We start from the raw sequence: 17006 nt of genomic DNA on the forward strand, positions 1-17006 counted from the left end.
GATGTGGCTTTGACTATATGATTAAAGTGACTCACGGTCAAGCTGGGATGACGTGTGGATGAACCGTTCACAGAGACACCTGCAGTTGAGAGAAACTCGTTCTTCCAGGCCCTTTTCAGATTGGTTCAAAGTTTAGCAGGTTCGTCTAAGCAGGAGCCTTTGCGCTGCTATTTTCTGTGCCAGCGGATCCGCCGGGGACTCCAGGGCGCAGGATAAGCCCGGTTCATCACTCAGGGAGTTTCTGCATCTTCAGCGAGAACAGAGCCATGTTTGAAGTCAGAAATGTGAGCTGGCCACTGATACTAAAATTCCACATCCCAAAGCACAAAAAAGTATTTTGCTTTTCTGCAGTAGTGTAGTGTGTGTGTGTGTGTGTGTGTGTGTGTGTGTGTGTGTGTGTGTGTGTGTGTAAAAACCACAGAAGGATATAAGGGTGAGAGGTAGTCGGGGAAAGTGACTTTAGATTTAGAAGATCTGAATTTACTTCTACATCTGGCATGTATTAGGAATGTGCCGGTGGACAAAGCACTTTGCTTCTGTGAGCCTCAGTCATCTCATCTGTGAAATGGTACAGAAGTTTTTGCCCTGCCTTTTTCACTGCTGTATCCCTAGTATCTAAAATAGTATCTGGTACACAGCATTACACACACATTGAATGAATGAGTGAATGAATGAAATACCATGAGAATTGAATGAAAGCACTTTGAAATTTTTGATACATTATAAAATGTGAGAGACTTTTATGATAATTTTGTCTTCCTTCCAAAGGAAGAAACAGATGAGAGGAAAACACTGGCTTGGTGCATCCATTTATCTCAAGGTTTTAGAAAGAAAAAAAGAACAGAGAAGGCAAAGATGCCTCCGGTGAAGTGCCCTTCTTGGCTGTGGCTCAGAGTGTCACCCAGGGCTAAAATCCTGCAGACTCTGAGACAGACCTTGCAAGCCCATCCTGGCTTCATGTTATTGGACTGTGTGCTGTGGGCCTTTGGTTTGTCTCAGTGAGAGCTGATGGGTACAGTGGCGGGGTTTCCTTTCGCGTTGCTCATGGCTTCCTTTGTTTACTTGTCCTTCTCAAGGGTCCCTTTAACATAGCTCAGCCACCTTTCAACCTCCTCTTTAACCAGCTGCTGGGCTGGCCTTTGCTGGTGGAAGCATTTCCCTTTTTGGGCCTGTCATCCTGTGTTCATGTCACACCTCACCATGGAGGGGCTGGGTGACCAGGGAGGGCTCTGGGTTAGGGGACTTCTCTGAAGGTCAGTCTGCAAGGCAGCTCTGAGGACGGAGCAGAATCAGCTTCTGGAGCTCTCTCAGCTGTGTTCCGCATCAGAGCCATCCGCAGGCTGCTCTGGGGGTGCTCCACGTGGGTGATGACGGGGGCCCTGCCCTGGCTGGGTGGGCTGGGAGGGGTGGTTATGACCAGATGGCAGTTCAGCTTTGCCACTGGCTGAGTGTGTGGCCTTGGTCAAGTCATTTCACCTCTCTGGGCCATTAATTAGCATACATTTATTCAAGTGGCGTTTAAGAAGCTACCATCTGAGGTTCAAGTATGGGAAAATATCGGAGTATCTTCTCACCTATTTGGACTTTTAATGTGATTTTTCTGTAAGGATTGGCAAGAAACAACATTTGGAAACCACTAAGTTATCCACAGTGCCCTTTTATGGATGTAGATATAAATTACCAGGACTGAGTTATAGATAATTCCCACATCCTGATATATTGCAATTTATTATTGGCAGTAATTTTATTTATGCAATCTTAAAAAACTCCCTTTAACCACCTGACACATCTATGCTTCATGTTTTTAGCAGCTGAGGATCCTGACTTCGTTATAGACTTTGGGAAAAAAATTCTTAGAGAGATTTTGCTGCTCTAGAATATTATGGGAACCTCATCATATTATTTACTTATTTATTTTTAAAGTTAAAATGGATAGATGGGAGGGATAAACACATGGTCCCTTCTGTCCTAGAAATGCAGCGGACACTCTCACTGATGTTAAACGAACCTCCACATTCCAATGGGTGTGGACTGGTTTGAAGTCCCATCACGTAGAGGGTTCTGATTTTTTTACTCTGCTATTATCCTGTATATTGGATGCAGACGACCATGACTGTTTCTTAGCATGAGCTTCTTGAAGACACAAGTTTATAGGCCACATGATACAGAAAGAGAAATAGCACAATAGCTTTAGAAGTTGAAAGGGACCAGAGATCATTTCAGTCCAGTGAAAGATAACGAGGGAAAATGACGGGCCCCACAGTCGGTCAAAGGTGATGAGGGGACACACACTCCCATTAGGACTCCTAGCCCAGTTCCCTGCCCCTCTGTCGTGAGGCAGGCAGCCCTGGGTGGTCGCTCAGCAAGACCCAGTGCCATGCTTCTCCCCATGGGGCCAGTGTCAGGGTGGTCCTGAGCCACATGGTAAGTAAAGTACTGAGGTTCCAGAAAGTGAATGACAGGTTTCCTGATGAAAACGTGACTCCCACATGGGCTTTTGAGGTGTCAAGAGGTGCGGTGCGGGGGATTGTGTGGGGTAGCATCACATGCGTGAACGTCACCTGTGGCCTGGGTGAAGCCGTGTCCCAAGGAGTCCTCAGCAGCCCAGGCTCAGTGGCTCTGCTGGACTCTGCAGTTCTCCTGGCTCGCCATGGCTGAGCCTGCACCAACCCCACAGCCAAGCCCAAGCCCACGGGAGCCCCAGCTCTAACCCTTTCTGCCCAGCGCAGGGTCTGGGGAGGAGGTGTGAACTGTGCAGGCTCTGGGCTGCTTGGCAGGAGCCCCGGCCTAGTGTCCCGCAGAGGGTCTCAGCGCAGGGCAGGGAGGCTGCAGGTCACATCTGCTGGAAGACGGTATGTGCACACTGACGTTTTAAGAAACCCCAAGTGTTGTCAGGCCCGAAGGATAGGACGCTTGCCTGCTGTGAGGTCCGGCCCACAAGCCTATGCCTTGTGCTTCTCGGTGGTGTTTGCATCATCTGCAGAGAACAGCACTTATCCTTAACCTGTGCCACCCACTTCACTAGCTTGGGGTGCAACTGCTTTCAGTATTCAAATTAAATTAGGATGAGCCTGATCTTTTGTGCTAGGATCGGGGTCTTTCTTCCTCACCTGAGCCCTTTGCCCTTGACAACCTCAGGGAACTAACCCAAGAGGTCGTGACTGTTGTCTCTGGTCATGCTCCTCAGACTTGGATGTCATCAGCCCCCCGGGGACCCTAACAAGCAGGTTCTACTCAGCAGGACAGGGGTGGGGCCTGAGGGTGACGCTGAGACTCAAGTCCAAGGACACGGTTTGCATACAAGGATCATGAGTTTCCAGGTCTTTGCAGATTGTGGCGTACAGGAAAATGTTTGTGTGGCACACCAGCAAGGCTGCTCTGGCCGCCTCAAGTCCTGGCACCTTGGGGCTGAAGGAATCAGCATCCCAGCTCCCTTCTCACCCACTGGAAGCACCAGTTAAGAGGAGAGAAAGTAACCGAAATCTGAGCCATACACATGGGGTGTGAGTGTGTGTCTCGTTCTCTCCGATTGCTATTGCAGGGGCCCCCGTGCTGTGGTTGAAAACAGGCCACCCTCAGGGGCCCAGAGGTGCCTGTCTCTGCCAGGAGCACTGCTTTGATACGGCTGTGTTCTTTCTGGCTGCAGAGCGGGGAGAGTACGGCTCTCTCCCTTGTGTTACTGTCCGCTGTGGTCGCCAGACCCCATTGGCCTGGGATCCCAAGGTGCAGTTTCTTAGACACGTGGCTGTTTTGGGGTGTGTGCATGTGTGGGGGGATGTGTTGATATGTGCCCAGGTGTGCACAGGTGCATACACACACACAGCCATGTCCCCTAAGACACATCCCTCTTGCCAGAAGAGCTGAATCAGAGTTCTCGCGTTAGCCCTACTGTGCCCTCCCTCAGCTGCCTTCTCACACAACCAGACTTCTGGTCTCTGTGCTGTGCCCTCTCTGGGGTCCCTGGGATTCTTTTTTTGTCATTTGTCTTAACCTGTCCCCTCCCTGAGTCTGTCAGAGATATTCCAAACATTTTCAAATAATGTTAGACCTAAACAAAAAAGGATGAGGTCTCAGACCCTGCCTTTCCAGGAGGCCTCTTTCCACAGACCATGGTGAAGGAAGACCAACTCGAATCAGTGGCCCGTTGCACCCTTTCCGCAAAACACTGTGTGTCTATTTGACAGCCTTCATGTGACTGAAAGGGGCTCTCAAATGGCCTTCTCAGAACAAAGCCAATCTGTTTGGATGTCTCCTCGCTGTAAATAGAAGAATTTGAAGCTTATAAACGGCAGTCAGTTTTACTAAAAGAGTTACTAAAATATGCAGTTGGCCCTCTCTGGGCAGGCACCCACCCGCCACCGTGTGCTGGCCCAGGAAATGTTTGCTGCAGGGAAGGACAGCCTCTGGTGTCCTCAAGCCCCAAGCTCGATTTGGCTGAAGAACTTTTCCTTTCTCTCCAGGTCCATATTCAAGCCTTTTATCTTTGTCGACGATGTAAAACTCGTCCCCAAAACACAGTCTCCCTGTTTCGGGGACGATGACCCAGCCAAAAAGGAGCCTCGGTTCCAGGAGAAGCCAGACCGCCGGCATGAGCTGTACAAGGCCCACGAGTGGGCCCGGGAGGTCATGGAGGCTGACGAGGTGAGCCTGGCTGTGGGCCCTGGGAGGCGGGCGAGGTCACCAGAAAGGAGGCAAGAAAGTGGTTAACGAGCTCATCATTTTCGTTCTCTCCAGCAAGCCTGTTTCCAGAAACCCAGGCTCCCGATGCCTTTGCTAGAAATGCTGGTGGTAAACCCAATGAAACCAAGCCTCTGCTTTTGATGTTATTCTGGAACTCAGTGGGCTAAGAATCTCCCTCTTTTAGTTACTGTTCACCTGAAAATAACAGAAATGTGCAGTACTAGTCAAGAGAACTGCTTTTCTGCTATCAAAAATTCTTTGTATAATTTTAGGGATAAAAATTTGTTTGTAATGGCAACACTTTCAAGATGCAATCACATGTTTCTTATAAAAAAGTGATTCTTCAAAAAAGTTCTCGAGACGGATGGTGGTAATGGTTGCACAACAGTGTGAATGTATGTATGCCACTGGGCTGTGCACTTAAAAATGATTAAAATGGTAAATTTATGTTATGTATATTTTTTCACACAAAAAGTTTTTTTTAAAAGTTTCTAGTTTTAAGACAGTTATTCTTAAAAGTGCAGCCCTCTGTCCTCCACCCAAAGGTTTGGTTAATAAAGTTATAAGACATCAATTCAAATAAGACAATTGCTCAATATATGCCCATAGTAGCCATTAGTGATGGGCTTTCATATAAAATCCAAGCCTCTATTTTGCTGAAAGGGGAAGGAAGGAATGTGGTTGTTAGATGCTCATCTGTTTCCCAAGCGTTTATTTTACAACCTGTAAAGGTCCAGTTTGTCTTGAAGAAAGAGGACTGGGTGAGCTTATTTTCTTATATCCGGCATGGTGGACTCTCTAAAAAGATATCAAGTAAGTCCAAGTGAATTCAGAAAGTATCTGAGAAGGGCAGCCTCACTCATTACAGAACTTGCTCTTCTGTGCCCCAGAAATGACTATTGTCACCTGTAAAAGTCACGCAGTTATTTGACATCTGTCCTCCCCTGCCGCTGCACCACACGCAGTTCTGCCCAGGGCTGCCGACCCTGGCTGCTGACAGTGCACGTTTTCCAGGAGGATGACAGTAAGCCCGAGTAGGGGAAAATGTCACTCCCTGACGCACGGTTTTGTGGATGTTTGGCAAACGAAGGCAGGGGTAGAAAGGGCTGTGTGTCCTGAGGTAGCCTACACAAAATTTCCCAGAGATAGACTGATGAGGCTGGGTGGACTTTGAAATTTGGAACTAACCACTGGTTTGAGTTAAGGCAGCACTAGGAAGTGCTGGATGGGTGGTGACAGCGGCTTCTCTGTTCTGGGACTAATTGGGCAAATGAAAGCGTCTCACTGTCATCCACTGTAAATGCGTGACTCCCACTTGGAAGAAGATATAACACCCCCCCCCCCTGAAAAAAAGTAAATCAGGGATAGACATGCCACGTGTTTACTCATTGATCCATGTATTCAACAGACATTTATTAGGACTGCCTCTCTGTCCTCTCTGTGCCAGGCAGGAAGATAGAGATAAGCCCAGGTCTCACTCCCCAGGAGAGCGTGGTCTGATGGGGGACACAGGCAAGTAGACAGACCATCACGAGACAGGAAGAGAACACCCATGGCGGAAGGAAAGGCATTAGGCTGGGGGAGCCCAGAGGAAAGGCGTTCACAGAGGCCCGAAGGTGGGCACAAGTTGACCGGGTGTTGAGGGGGAGCGGGGTGGCCTGTGCAGCGGCGAGCAGGAGCACCACGGGCTGGAGGAAGGCAGCGCATTCGGTCTGGCGAAGAGAAAAGACATGGGCGAGGCCTGGCAAGCGCCTAGGACAAGGGGCCTTTCCCGCTATCACTCAGGAGTCTGGATTTTTATGCCGAAGGCAGTGGGAGCTGGGTAAGTATTCCAAGCAGAGCAGTGACACCACCACGTTGGCATTTTAGAACCATCCCTGTGGCAGTCCCACGGGAAGCAGGTTGAATGGGGTGGGGGCGGGCAGTCAGGAGGCTTTCAGTGTCCATTGCAATGACCCCCACTGTTTTTGTCCTTCTCAGGAGCAAGGTCAGAAGCTGAAGAAGACGATGCTGGAACTAGAGAAGCAAGGCCTGGAAGCCATGGAGGAAATCCTGACCAGCAGTGACCCCTTGGACCCCACCGAAGTGGGGGATCTCTTCTATGACTGTGTTGACACGGAGATTAAGTTCTTTAAGTGAAGTAAGCATTCCCTTTCCCCTTCTTATTTAAAATTTCCCACCTTACTAAATTACCAGCAAAACAAACCACTCTCCTGTCCGAGTAAAATGAGAAAGTTCAGATGTGTTAAAGTCACACTGTTCCCTTGTGTTCTGCCTTGGATCTCACAACACCCCCTTCTTCTGCACCGTAGGCCCCCTCCTTCTGCAGTGTAACATGTATCCCATTTGCCTGTGGTGCGATTGTATGACCAATTGTGGATTTTAAGCTGCTATTATTGTATTTCAGTGACAATGGACACATTAGCCTTTTCATGGGAGGACTAGAGTCCCTCAAGCCCTGAAAGACAGGCTCCACCGTGCCGAGTTTGCGGGAGAGGCAAAATCTTTTGAAGTCTTTACTCCTTGTCTCAGTAGCGGTTTCTTTCAGGTTAACAAAAGGCATTTCTTTGGCCCAGGGCTCTTGTGTGTGTGCTTGAGGGAGGCTTCCCGGCTTCCCTTCCCTTCCGCTGAGTGCAGGCCTGTAATGTAGAATGTCTCCAGCTGTGTCTTCTGAGAGACAGAACCAGCGCGAAGGAATAACGGGAGCTCCGCTGCAGGCCCAGCTCCATCCCGAGTCCCGTGATCCCAAAGAACGCATGCACCTTGCTCGTGTACAGTCCACCTGCAGGTGGACACGTGCCGCGCGAGCTGGAACCTGCCCAGTGTAGCGATTCAGAGGCAGCCATGGCGGTGACGTCCCTGGATCATGGCGGGGCTCTCCCACGAGGCACGGGGCTCTCCCTGCACAGCCCCTCACCCACTGCATGGATGCACCTGTGTCTAGAAATGCTTCTGGGTCTGGTTAGCGCCATCTAGTTTAGGATTAATTAAATAGCCCTCTGGCAGAAGTTCCACCTCACAAAGCTGCAAATTTCTCAGCTAATGAGGGGAAGAGAAGGAGCAACTCTTGGCTGTTTGGATTCCAGTTAAAGTAGCTGGAATTTGAGCAGACACCCAATGATCTCAGCGGAGACTTTAATTAAACTGATTTGTTTCCCGTGTCTTGGGCACAGGAAGGATTTGACTTACCCGCAGAGCCCAAGAAAGCGTGCGAGGAAGACCAGATGGGCCCAGCACGGGGAAGACAGAGGGCAGGAAGGGGCCAGATGGATGGAGAAGCATTCCACTCCAGGGTGACAGTCCCACCCCCGCCCTTCCTGCCCAGCCTGTTCTATCCCACAAAGCTGTGGAGGAAGCCCCTGGCTCTCCCTAGTCCTTCCCTTTATTTCTCACACCCTGCATGGCCCAGTAGCTGCCTTGAGACTGGTAGCTGAAGTGGGCAGGTGGGGGCAGGGAGAGCTTACCTCCAGCTACTGAAACTCTCAACCACTCTTTGCATGGAGAGGGGCAGAGATGCTGGGAAGTGTGTGTTAATTTAGCAGCTGGAGGGAGGACAGCAGCTGCATTACTCCAGCCTCACTGTACCACCTGGGCCTAATCACCTTCACCACTGATAGGCATTTGCAAATGGAAATACTGTGAGTGTCGGGAGTCTTGGAAGTGACTTTGAGTTAGTGACTCCTCAGCTGCAGTGTATCATATGCCGTGAGAGCTGGAAGGGACTAGGGCCCCCTACGCAGACGTGGACACTGAGGGTCACAGGTTTTACTGGAACACATCTTTTTTCCTACCAACTCCCCTGTAAGGGTGTAGGCATAAGAGCACCATGAGGCTTTTGCCCAGCGGTTTTGAAACTTCTGTATGTAAATCACTGGCTACAGGTGGTGAGAGATGGGAGGAGTACTGGAGCTGACAAACTTAACAGCAGCTGTTCACGGGGGCTTGTGATTCCCAAGTTTTGTCTGGGTTTGGCCTGGGCTCTCACTGTGGATGAACTTAGGGTGTCCTCTTAGGTGGTGAGGCCATTCTGAGAGCGTCTGTCCACAGCTGCTGAGCAGGGAAGGGTGAGGCTTGACGATGACATATGTACCTCACCCCCTCCCAAGCCCACCTGCTGAGGGGTTATTTAAAATAAGATGGTGCAGAAAGCGACTCTAAAATTTCACCACGTGGTCTCCCCTCCCCCTATCATGGAAACACTTCATCAGACCTGGCATGTCTGAGATACCCAAGGTGATTAGGGGTTTGATGGAAAGAAGTCTAGTGAGAATAAATTACAGAGGCCTGTTTTCATTATTATGGGCCAAGCAAAGGTCACAGATAACCCAGCCAGCCTTATGCCATTACCCAGCCATTGTGCAGTGGGAAACATAATGGCTACTTCTGTTAGGGACATTGACCTTAGTTAGTCCAGCAACCCAGAGAAGGGACAACTCTGAGAGTTGTCTTGGCTGATGCTATACATCACAATTGTGATGCCACTGTCTTACCACTAGAGGGCGTGGCAGCACTTCTGTGGCAGAAGGTAAACAGGGCTAGGATGCTTCCATCAGGCCTGTACAGAGGTGATCTACGTACACTTAAAACTTGAATCATAGCGGCGGACAGATTCTTTGTACATTGGGGTATGAGGGGAAAGACAGGAAGAGAGCAAAGAATCTGCTGATGTGGCTTGTACTCACTTCTAGTGACATATTAACAGCTTGAAACATGTAGTTGGATTTTGGGTATGCTGTTGCTGGGGGGATGTTTGTTTTTAAATGCTCCTAACAGACTCTGCTTTTGAAAAATGCTTAGCATTACATGGATAATTTCTTGACCAGGGATTGCTGTTCTAAAGGCAAAATGGGGAAAATGAATATTCAAGATGAACTGTGAAAATAATGGTTTAAGGTCAGAGTGTAAATAGCTTCCTAAAGTACCATTTGTGTACCCATTAAGACTTGGGGGAGGGGGAGGGGGCTGTTCATGGCTTGTGCAGAGAGAAGACATGGCCATGAAGGACAGAATCGCTCCCCTATCCCCATGCCCCATAACCAAACATAAGCTAGTTAGTCTTGGCTAGTAGATGGGATTTACCACTCATACTCTGAGGGGCAGAGGCTCCAGTAAAAGTAAATTAGCAAAGCAGAAGTAGTACTCTTTCATCCTTGGAGGTGGTTTGGAATTTTAGGTAGAAGGATATACTTGAAATTGTGGTGATTCTTTAGTGCCCAATAACATAAGACAGTGTTATTATTAGAAAGAGTCTTTCTTATAAGCTGTCTAACAGAGCCTAGGTGTATGCCTATTAGATATTAATGGTGAAGTTCCTTCACTATTGGGTGGATTATTAGGTATAAAAATAATTACCAACTAGGCAAACTACTTTGCTCCCTGATGTCATCCCACATGGGTGCAGGTGTTACACAGCTCTGCCCAGCCTAGCAGGAAAGCCAGGTGGGACCAGTGTGTCTGTTATGAAACCACTCACTGCATTCTTGACTGAGGAGCAGTCAGGTTATCTCTGGAGAAGGTCTTCAGCTGAGCTCAGCTTTCCGGAGGAAGGGAGGGGAACCCACCGAGCTGACTTTCTCGTGTGGAGGGGGCGGGGCGGAAGGTCACATGCATCCGCTGTCCCAGCACTGCCTGTGCTTCCCTGTAGCCTGGGCATTTCATTCCACACGGTCCTAAGTCCCAGCTCCCCTCCTGTGGTTTGTGTCAAATGTGCTTTATCTAACTGAATCCAAACATCCCAAGATGTCACATGCCGATTTCTTGTGGGGATGAACATGTACATGTTTGCAGTCATGTTATGAGAAGTTCAATGTGTGAGCTGGAAAATGCTGTGGGCAGGGAATCATAAAAAGGAAAGCCTGTTTCCTGCAGTGGGAACTGACCATGTAGTCTTAACAGCCTTTTGTACGAATATCTACAAACCTGATAACTTCCCCATCCAGTGCTTGCCCTTGGAATTGTCTCTAAATACATGAAGCATACAATAAAAAAAGTACTGAAATTACTGTCCCATGGCCTCTTCTATCTTGTTTCATTAATAAATGTGAGCGTTGGCCACAACATAGGAAATGTGTGAAAGGGAATACATTTTATGAATGGAATCTTTGGAAAACCCAGCCGGTTCAGCGTTTCCTCCATTTATCCATTCTGTGGATAAATTCACTCTTTGAAAATAAACAGAAAACTATGACATACCACCTCACGCCCATCAGGATGGTTACTATAAAAAAAAAAAAGAAAAGAGGTGTTGGTGAGGATATGGAGAAACTGTAATCCTTGTGCACTGTTGATGGGATATAAAATGGTGCAGTTGATGTGGAAAACAGTATGGAGGTTCCTCAAAAAATTAAATATAGAATTAGCATTACAAGGCAGCAATTTTACTTTTGAGTATATACCCAAAAGATTTGAAGGCAGAGTTTCAAAGAGAACCCATGTTCATATCAGCATTAGTCACAATAACCAAAAGGTAGAAGCAACCAAGTACTCATCAATGAATGAATGGATAAACAAAATGTAGTATATCCAAGCAATGGGATGTCCAACCTTAAAAAGGAAGGAAGTTCTGACGATGCTACAACATCGATGAACCTTGAGGATGTTATGCTAAGTGAAATAAGCCACTCTCAAAAAGTCAAATATTATTTGATTCCACTTTTATGGGGTACCAAGGGTAGTCAATCTCATAGAGCCAAAAAGTAGAATGGTGGTTGCCAGGGGCTGGGGGGAAGGGGAATGGGGAGTTATTGTTTAAGGGGCATAGAGTTTCAGTTTTGCAAGATGATAAGAGTTCTGGAGACGGGTCACACAACACTGTGAATGTACTTAACATGACTGAACTGTACACTTAAAAATGGTTAAAATGGTAAATTTTATGTTTATGTATATTTTGTCAAATTTTAAGATGGCTGGTGCCATCTGTGCCAAGTGTCTTTATTTTAAAGCCACAGAAGCTCCATGAGGATGTCACTTAAGAAAAAAGCCAGCCTTTCCCACTCTTGTGACCTAGAAATGCTAGATTGCATTCATGATTTTGTTTCCATGTGACAGGCAAAATGCAACTGAATGTCTTGTTCCTGAAAATAGGACTTAGTCACCAGTAACAAGTGACCTATGTTAGGGTCAGAGGAGAAGACAGCCCCATTTACATGACAAGGAACTGCTGACTTTTTAAACTTTATTCTCAGCTCTTTTTTCATAAACATAAACTCCTGCAAAGCTCCAAGGTAACAGAGCGTGTATTAGTTTGCTAGGGCTGCCATAACAAAGGACCACAGACTGGGTGGCTTAAACAACAGGTATTTATTATCTCATAGTTCTGGAGGCTGGAAGCCCAAGGTCAAGGTGTGGACAGGGTTGGTTCCTTCTGAGGGCTGTGAGGGAGATTCTGTCCCATGCCTCTCACCTAGCTTCTGGTGGTTTGCTGGCAGTCTTCAGAAGCATCACCCTAATCTCTGTCTTCATCTTCATATAGCATCCTCCCTGTGTATGTGTCTGTGTCCATATTTCTCCTTTTTATAAGGACACCAGTCATGTTGGATTAGGGGTCCACCCTACTTCAGTAGGACCTCATCTTAATTTACATCTGCAACAACTCTATTCCCAAAAAAGGCTACTTTCTTAAGAACAGGGTTAGGACTTGTATGAATTTTTGAAGGACACAATTCAGTTTATAACAGAGCAGGTTCATGAAGGATGCCAAGCCTCCTGGGGCGCAGTCTGAGAACCTGGAACTTACTCTGGAGTCCACAGCCCCTCCCATTAAGTTGGTCCCCTCACCCCTCTAAGTACCACCTCTCCCACCCAGAACTCCATCAGGGATATGTAGAGCTATGGCCACTTTACCTACCTCCACAGCCAATGGCTTTAAAGTTCATCCTCCACTTTGTCGATTATCTTGGGCCATTGCTTTTTTCCCTACCCAGACAGGCCCTTTTGGTCATGAAAGAGCCTATCTGTGCCTCTGCTAATGAGACAGCAGATAAAACAAGTCAGGTCCTTAACTAATTCAGATGCAAAGTGTGTGGCAGCTAACTTTGAAATTACTTTCTAGATGAGATCTATTTCAGGAGCATCTATGAATTTTAATTATTGCTCTCTCCTTGTCATTCAACAGCAGAGCTAGTGATTGGAGCAGCTCAGTGAACATCTGAATGGAATGTCTGGGATGCAGCCAGCAAGGGCTCTGTATGTGACTGAAGGTGTAATAAGCAAAATGCTCGTACCCTAGAGAGTGTGTGTGTGTGTGTGTGTGTGTGTGCGTGCGCACACAGGTGCTGATACCTGGGTCTCCTGTGACCCAAGGGTTAAAGGCTTGCCCAGGGGTTATGTCACCCCCATCTTCACTATTATATGCTTAGGCACATATCTATGCTCCCATTTTACAGATGAGGAAACTGAGACATAGACTGGCTAAACTTGTTACTTCCCTAAACTTGTAAGATGCAAAATTGAGATTCGGATCCATGTTTTCCCTTAAGCCAACTTACCTGTCAGGTAAACTTCATCTCCCCTGTACCTCCCCTGTACACTATAATGGAGCTGGAGATGATACTGCTGCATATAGGAGATTTTCTGAGGGTTTGCTTAGTTGAGGCGGCAGTGCTAAGTGCACTTTAGGTTGAAAGCTGTTCCATTTTAACACATTAGCGTAATCTGTAAACAATACTCTGCCCAATTGATATTAATAAAACTGAATAAATATAGTGTTATCTACTTTTTACAAAATGCATTTGAGAAAGTTATTCCCTTGGTTGGTCTTCCCAAATACCTATTTGTTTAGTTAGCTACAAAAGCCAGGAAAACATTCTGTAGTTTTGTTAGAAATTACAGCTGCAAAAAGAAAGGCCCCATCTCTAACACAGAATGTTACAGCCGAGTGTTGGGTCCCGTGTCAGTACCCTTTATGAGCCCTTCTAATCTTTAAAAATGGTTGGCTTAGGCTGGTGCTGGTGACCATTGATAGGCTTTAACAAGTGAACGACTGGAAGCATTCCCACTTATTAAAGTTTATTAGGTACAAAGAAAACCTGCAGAGGGAACATCAATAAATATAAAATAAACATGAAACACTGGGGGAGTCACAGACCACAGCGTCAGCGAGAACACACGAGGATGGGAGGGGCGCTATATTTGCGCAAAAGCTTTGTCAAAGGGGGAGAATTCAGTGATGGGTCTGGAGGAGAGATGTGAAGCCAGATTCCTGAGATTTCTCCCTAATTGTGATTTTTGGTTTCTGCTCGTTCCTTCCCTCTGTCCTTGAATTTTATTTTGAATTTCCTTCCTAGCGGTGTAGAACATCAATGTGTAAACACCTCATCAGGGCAGGCAGTCTAGTCTGAAGGTGGAACGGCCTTGACCTAGCGCCTTCTTAATCATGATTGTGAAAACCCTTGTAATTATTTTGTACACCTGGGAGAGAGGTGGAGTGGATACTGTTATAAAAAAAAAAAGTTCTGACCTTTTGGAAACCTTGCAGAACCAATAAAACAAATCAGCTATGCTCACAGCTGAAGACCTGCAAAAGCTTCTTTTCCATCGATTTGGCTGTTACAATTTGGCTTGATTTGTTCCCCAGGGAAGGTAATTTGACCTTGTTCAGTGGCTTCTGTCTGGAATGAGAAAGCATAACAATGGTGGAGGACACCATCTCAGTCTCCACTCCAGACAGCAGCTAGGCGGGTGTAGTCGCATGTTTGCCAAAACCCTCCTAACAGTCTACCTTTCGCGGATGGCGTGTTCCGGGCATTACGTCCCTGAGGTGTGAGTGCACAAGTGGGCTGTTTCAGAGGAAACTTATTTTTCACTGCTCTTCCCACCTCTCCCTCCCTGATTTCCTTTAATCTGCAGCTATTTTGAGCACAGGTGAGGGATTGGTCTCTTTCCTTCTATTTTCTCTCCTTCCTCTGTCATAGCTTTTCCTCCAAGGATGGGGTCAGGCAGCAAGGAAAAACATACTGCCATTCCGTTGCCAGCTCCAGAAAAAGGGTGTGTGGGGAGTGGTCACAGATCACAGCCAGTCCTGACCTGGTCCATAGTCAGGGCTGGCGGAACTCACATACTTCTGCCCCCTAGAGAGGTGCCACCACAGGGGCTGGGGGACTCTGAGAGCAGTTAGGTTCCCTTCAGCTCAGAAGGGAGCTAGGATGTGCCTGGTGGGTGGATCCAGGTTCCCTACGGGTGGGCGTGGGGCACTGATATTTGAGGCAGATATTTCAGAGTACGTTTCAGTCTACATTTTTCGTGTCATGTTTTCCACGAAAACCCTGCACTTGGGGGAGAGAAAAAAAAAAGATCTCCAAGATAGGATTAGGAATTTAATGATGACGTATGCAGGTTTCTAACCTTCAGGGAAAATACTGAAATCTTATACAGCTCACCTCACCCTGGCTTCCAGGATGAGGCTGGGGACTTGGAGGGACAGGAGGAAGGTCACGCAGACTTGGGCACAAGGGGCAGTGTAAACAGTAAGCGCATTGGCTACTTGCAGGATCATTCAGATACAAAAGGGGCCCTAGGGTCGGCCTTGGAGGGACCGAGCCCACTCTTGTCTTTGATTTGCGTTATATTTACATCAGGCAGCAAAAGAATCCCTGTACTGCAAGACGGGAGCGAGACGTGGCATCTCATTCACTGGAGGCCGTGTGGCTTCGTCTGGGTGTGGGGACACATTCCTCTCTGCGAGCCGCGTCATGTATAAGGCATTGTTTGGTTTGATTTTGCAGTTTGTGTGATGAGACTAGAAAATCATGCCAATAAGAGGCTGTTGTGGATACTATGACTTTAGGAAGCTAAGGAATCTTCTAAAACCGGCTCCGAGTCTAGGGAGGGTCCGCCTGCACACGTATTTACCGTCACGGAATGACGCGGCGGTGGGGACAGGGCTCTCATCTGCGCCGACAGAGGCATTTTTAAAAATGGAGACATGATGTGTGTTTTTTAAATTACTCAGATAAAAATGGACTATAATACTGATTTAAAGCCTGTGCAAACCACATATGTACAACACATAAATGCTCCATTCAGAGCCTGTATGTCAACTGAATGACAATGTGAGCATGGTGAGGTCCGACGTTCTCCTGGGGATGCCCACCCTGCCGTGTGGACCCCCAGGTGGCTCACAGGACGTTGGCTTCATCTGTCGTCTCATCGGAGCGTCTTTAGGGATAACTGTGGAAACACAACAGTGTTTTCAGGTGGGGTCAGAAGACTGGCAGCACGTAAGTGACATACCCCGGGGCTGGGCAGCGAAGCCTTTCCTCATGCATGCGAAGCTGCCAGGGTCTGATGGTCCCGTCGTATGCAAGGTGCTGATTTTCACCCGGGGGGGGGGAGGGTCATGGGTGGGAAAGGGGGGAACGTGTAGGTTATGGCAGGTGGGGATCTAATGCTCACTTGACAGGAAGCTCAAGAAAAGCAAAGAACTTGGTGGTGATCTGAAGACAAGGCAATGGAAACGAGAGAAAGAGTCCCAGGCTTTCAGATCTCCAGTTCAGAGCCCCCAGCCTTGCAAAGATCACTCGGGCCCTGTACCCATAAAAGAAGGGCACCCCCCAGGGCACAGTTCACCCTGTCTGGACCCCTGATTTCTCTGGGTGATTGCACTTTGTCTCACTGAAGTGAAAAGGAATTAAGATGGTGTCCAGCTAGATATAAAGAGGATCTTCTTGACTATGGGATGCCCAGGAGAGACGTTAGGATCCATCCTTGATTAGGCTTTACGGGCTCTGGGAATTGAGATGTGTGCCTGCCATGAGGTCAGGGACCAGACGGTGTGTAATGTTCCATCATGCCTGCCACGTCTGAAGGTGAGGGCGACGCCTGTCCTGGCAATTCTAACATGCCAGGCAAAGCAGGGAGGTACAGTGTAAGGAGCACTGGACAAGAAGTCAGAGGTCTGCGAATGTGACCTTGGGCGAGTTCCTTAACCCCTCGGAGCTTGGTTTTCTCATATGAAAAAAATGGCATTAAAGGTATCTCTTCAGCTTATATCACAGAGTTGCTAAAAGGTTCAAATGAAACAACATGTGCAAGTTATCTAAACTATATAAAGAGTTATATAATGTAGAAACTATTATTTTAATTATTACTATATTTTTCTGATCACAGGAGTAATGTATTTATTGTAGAAAATTCAGAAATTGCAGAAATGCACTGAGAAGAAAGTCAAAATCAGCCATAAGCTGGCAGAGTGAATGCCCATTAAGAATTTTGTGTATATTCTTCCTACCTTCTTTTTTCCCTCTGTACATGTATACTTCTCCCTGAACTGCAATCATGCACCCAGTTTTGAACCTATAATCATCTGAGAATGGTTACTGCAATTCTTG

The 17006-nt window shown here is 47.3% G+C and overlaps 2 protein-coding genes across 6 annotated transcripts in view; one reads left to right on the top strand and one right to left on the bottom strand.

Annotated features, from left to right (window-relative positions):
• Positions 1-10672, top strand: part of SCRN1 (secernin 1) — a 59731-nt gene extending 49059 nt beyond the window's left edge. For all 4 annotated transcript variants that reach the window (XM_057733000.1, XM_057733001.1, XM_057733003.1 and 1 more), the window contains 2 exons: positions 4461-4641; positions 6661-10672. In XM_057733000.1, the coding sequence (XP_057588983.1) occupies positions 4461-4641; positions 6661-6819 (340 nt within the window). In that variant the 3' untranslated portion in view covers positions 6820-10672. The remainder of the gene's footprint in view (positions 1-4460; positions 4642-6660) is intronic.
• Positions 10673-13665: 2993 nt separating this feature from the next.
• The window catches only part of WIPF3 (WAS/WASL interacting protein family member 3), a 95117-nt gene continuing 91776 nt past the window's right edge, over positions 13666-17006 (bottom strand). For both annotated transcript variants that reach the window (XM_057733679.1, XM_057733678.1), the window contains exon 9: positions 13666-15846. In XM_057733679.1, the coding sequence (XP_057589662.1) occupies positions 15823-15846 (24 nt within the window). In that variant the 3' untranslated portion in view covers positions 13666-15822. The remainder of the gene's footprint in view (positions 15847-17006) is intronic.

This window comes from Hippopotamus amphibius, chromosome 4 (genome assembly GCF_030028045.1).
Source record: "Hippopotamus amphibius kiboko isolate mHipAmp2 chromosome 4, mHipAmp2.hap2, whole genome shotgun sequence".
In the NCBI taxonomy this organism is placed as follows: domain Eukaryota; kingdom Metazoa; phylum Chordata; class Mammalia; order Artiodactyla; family Hippopotamidae; genus Hippopotamus; species Hippopotamus amphibius.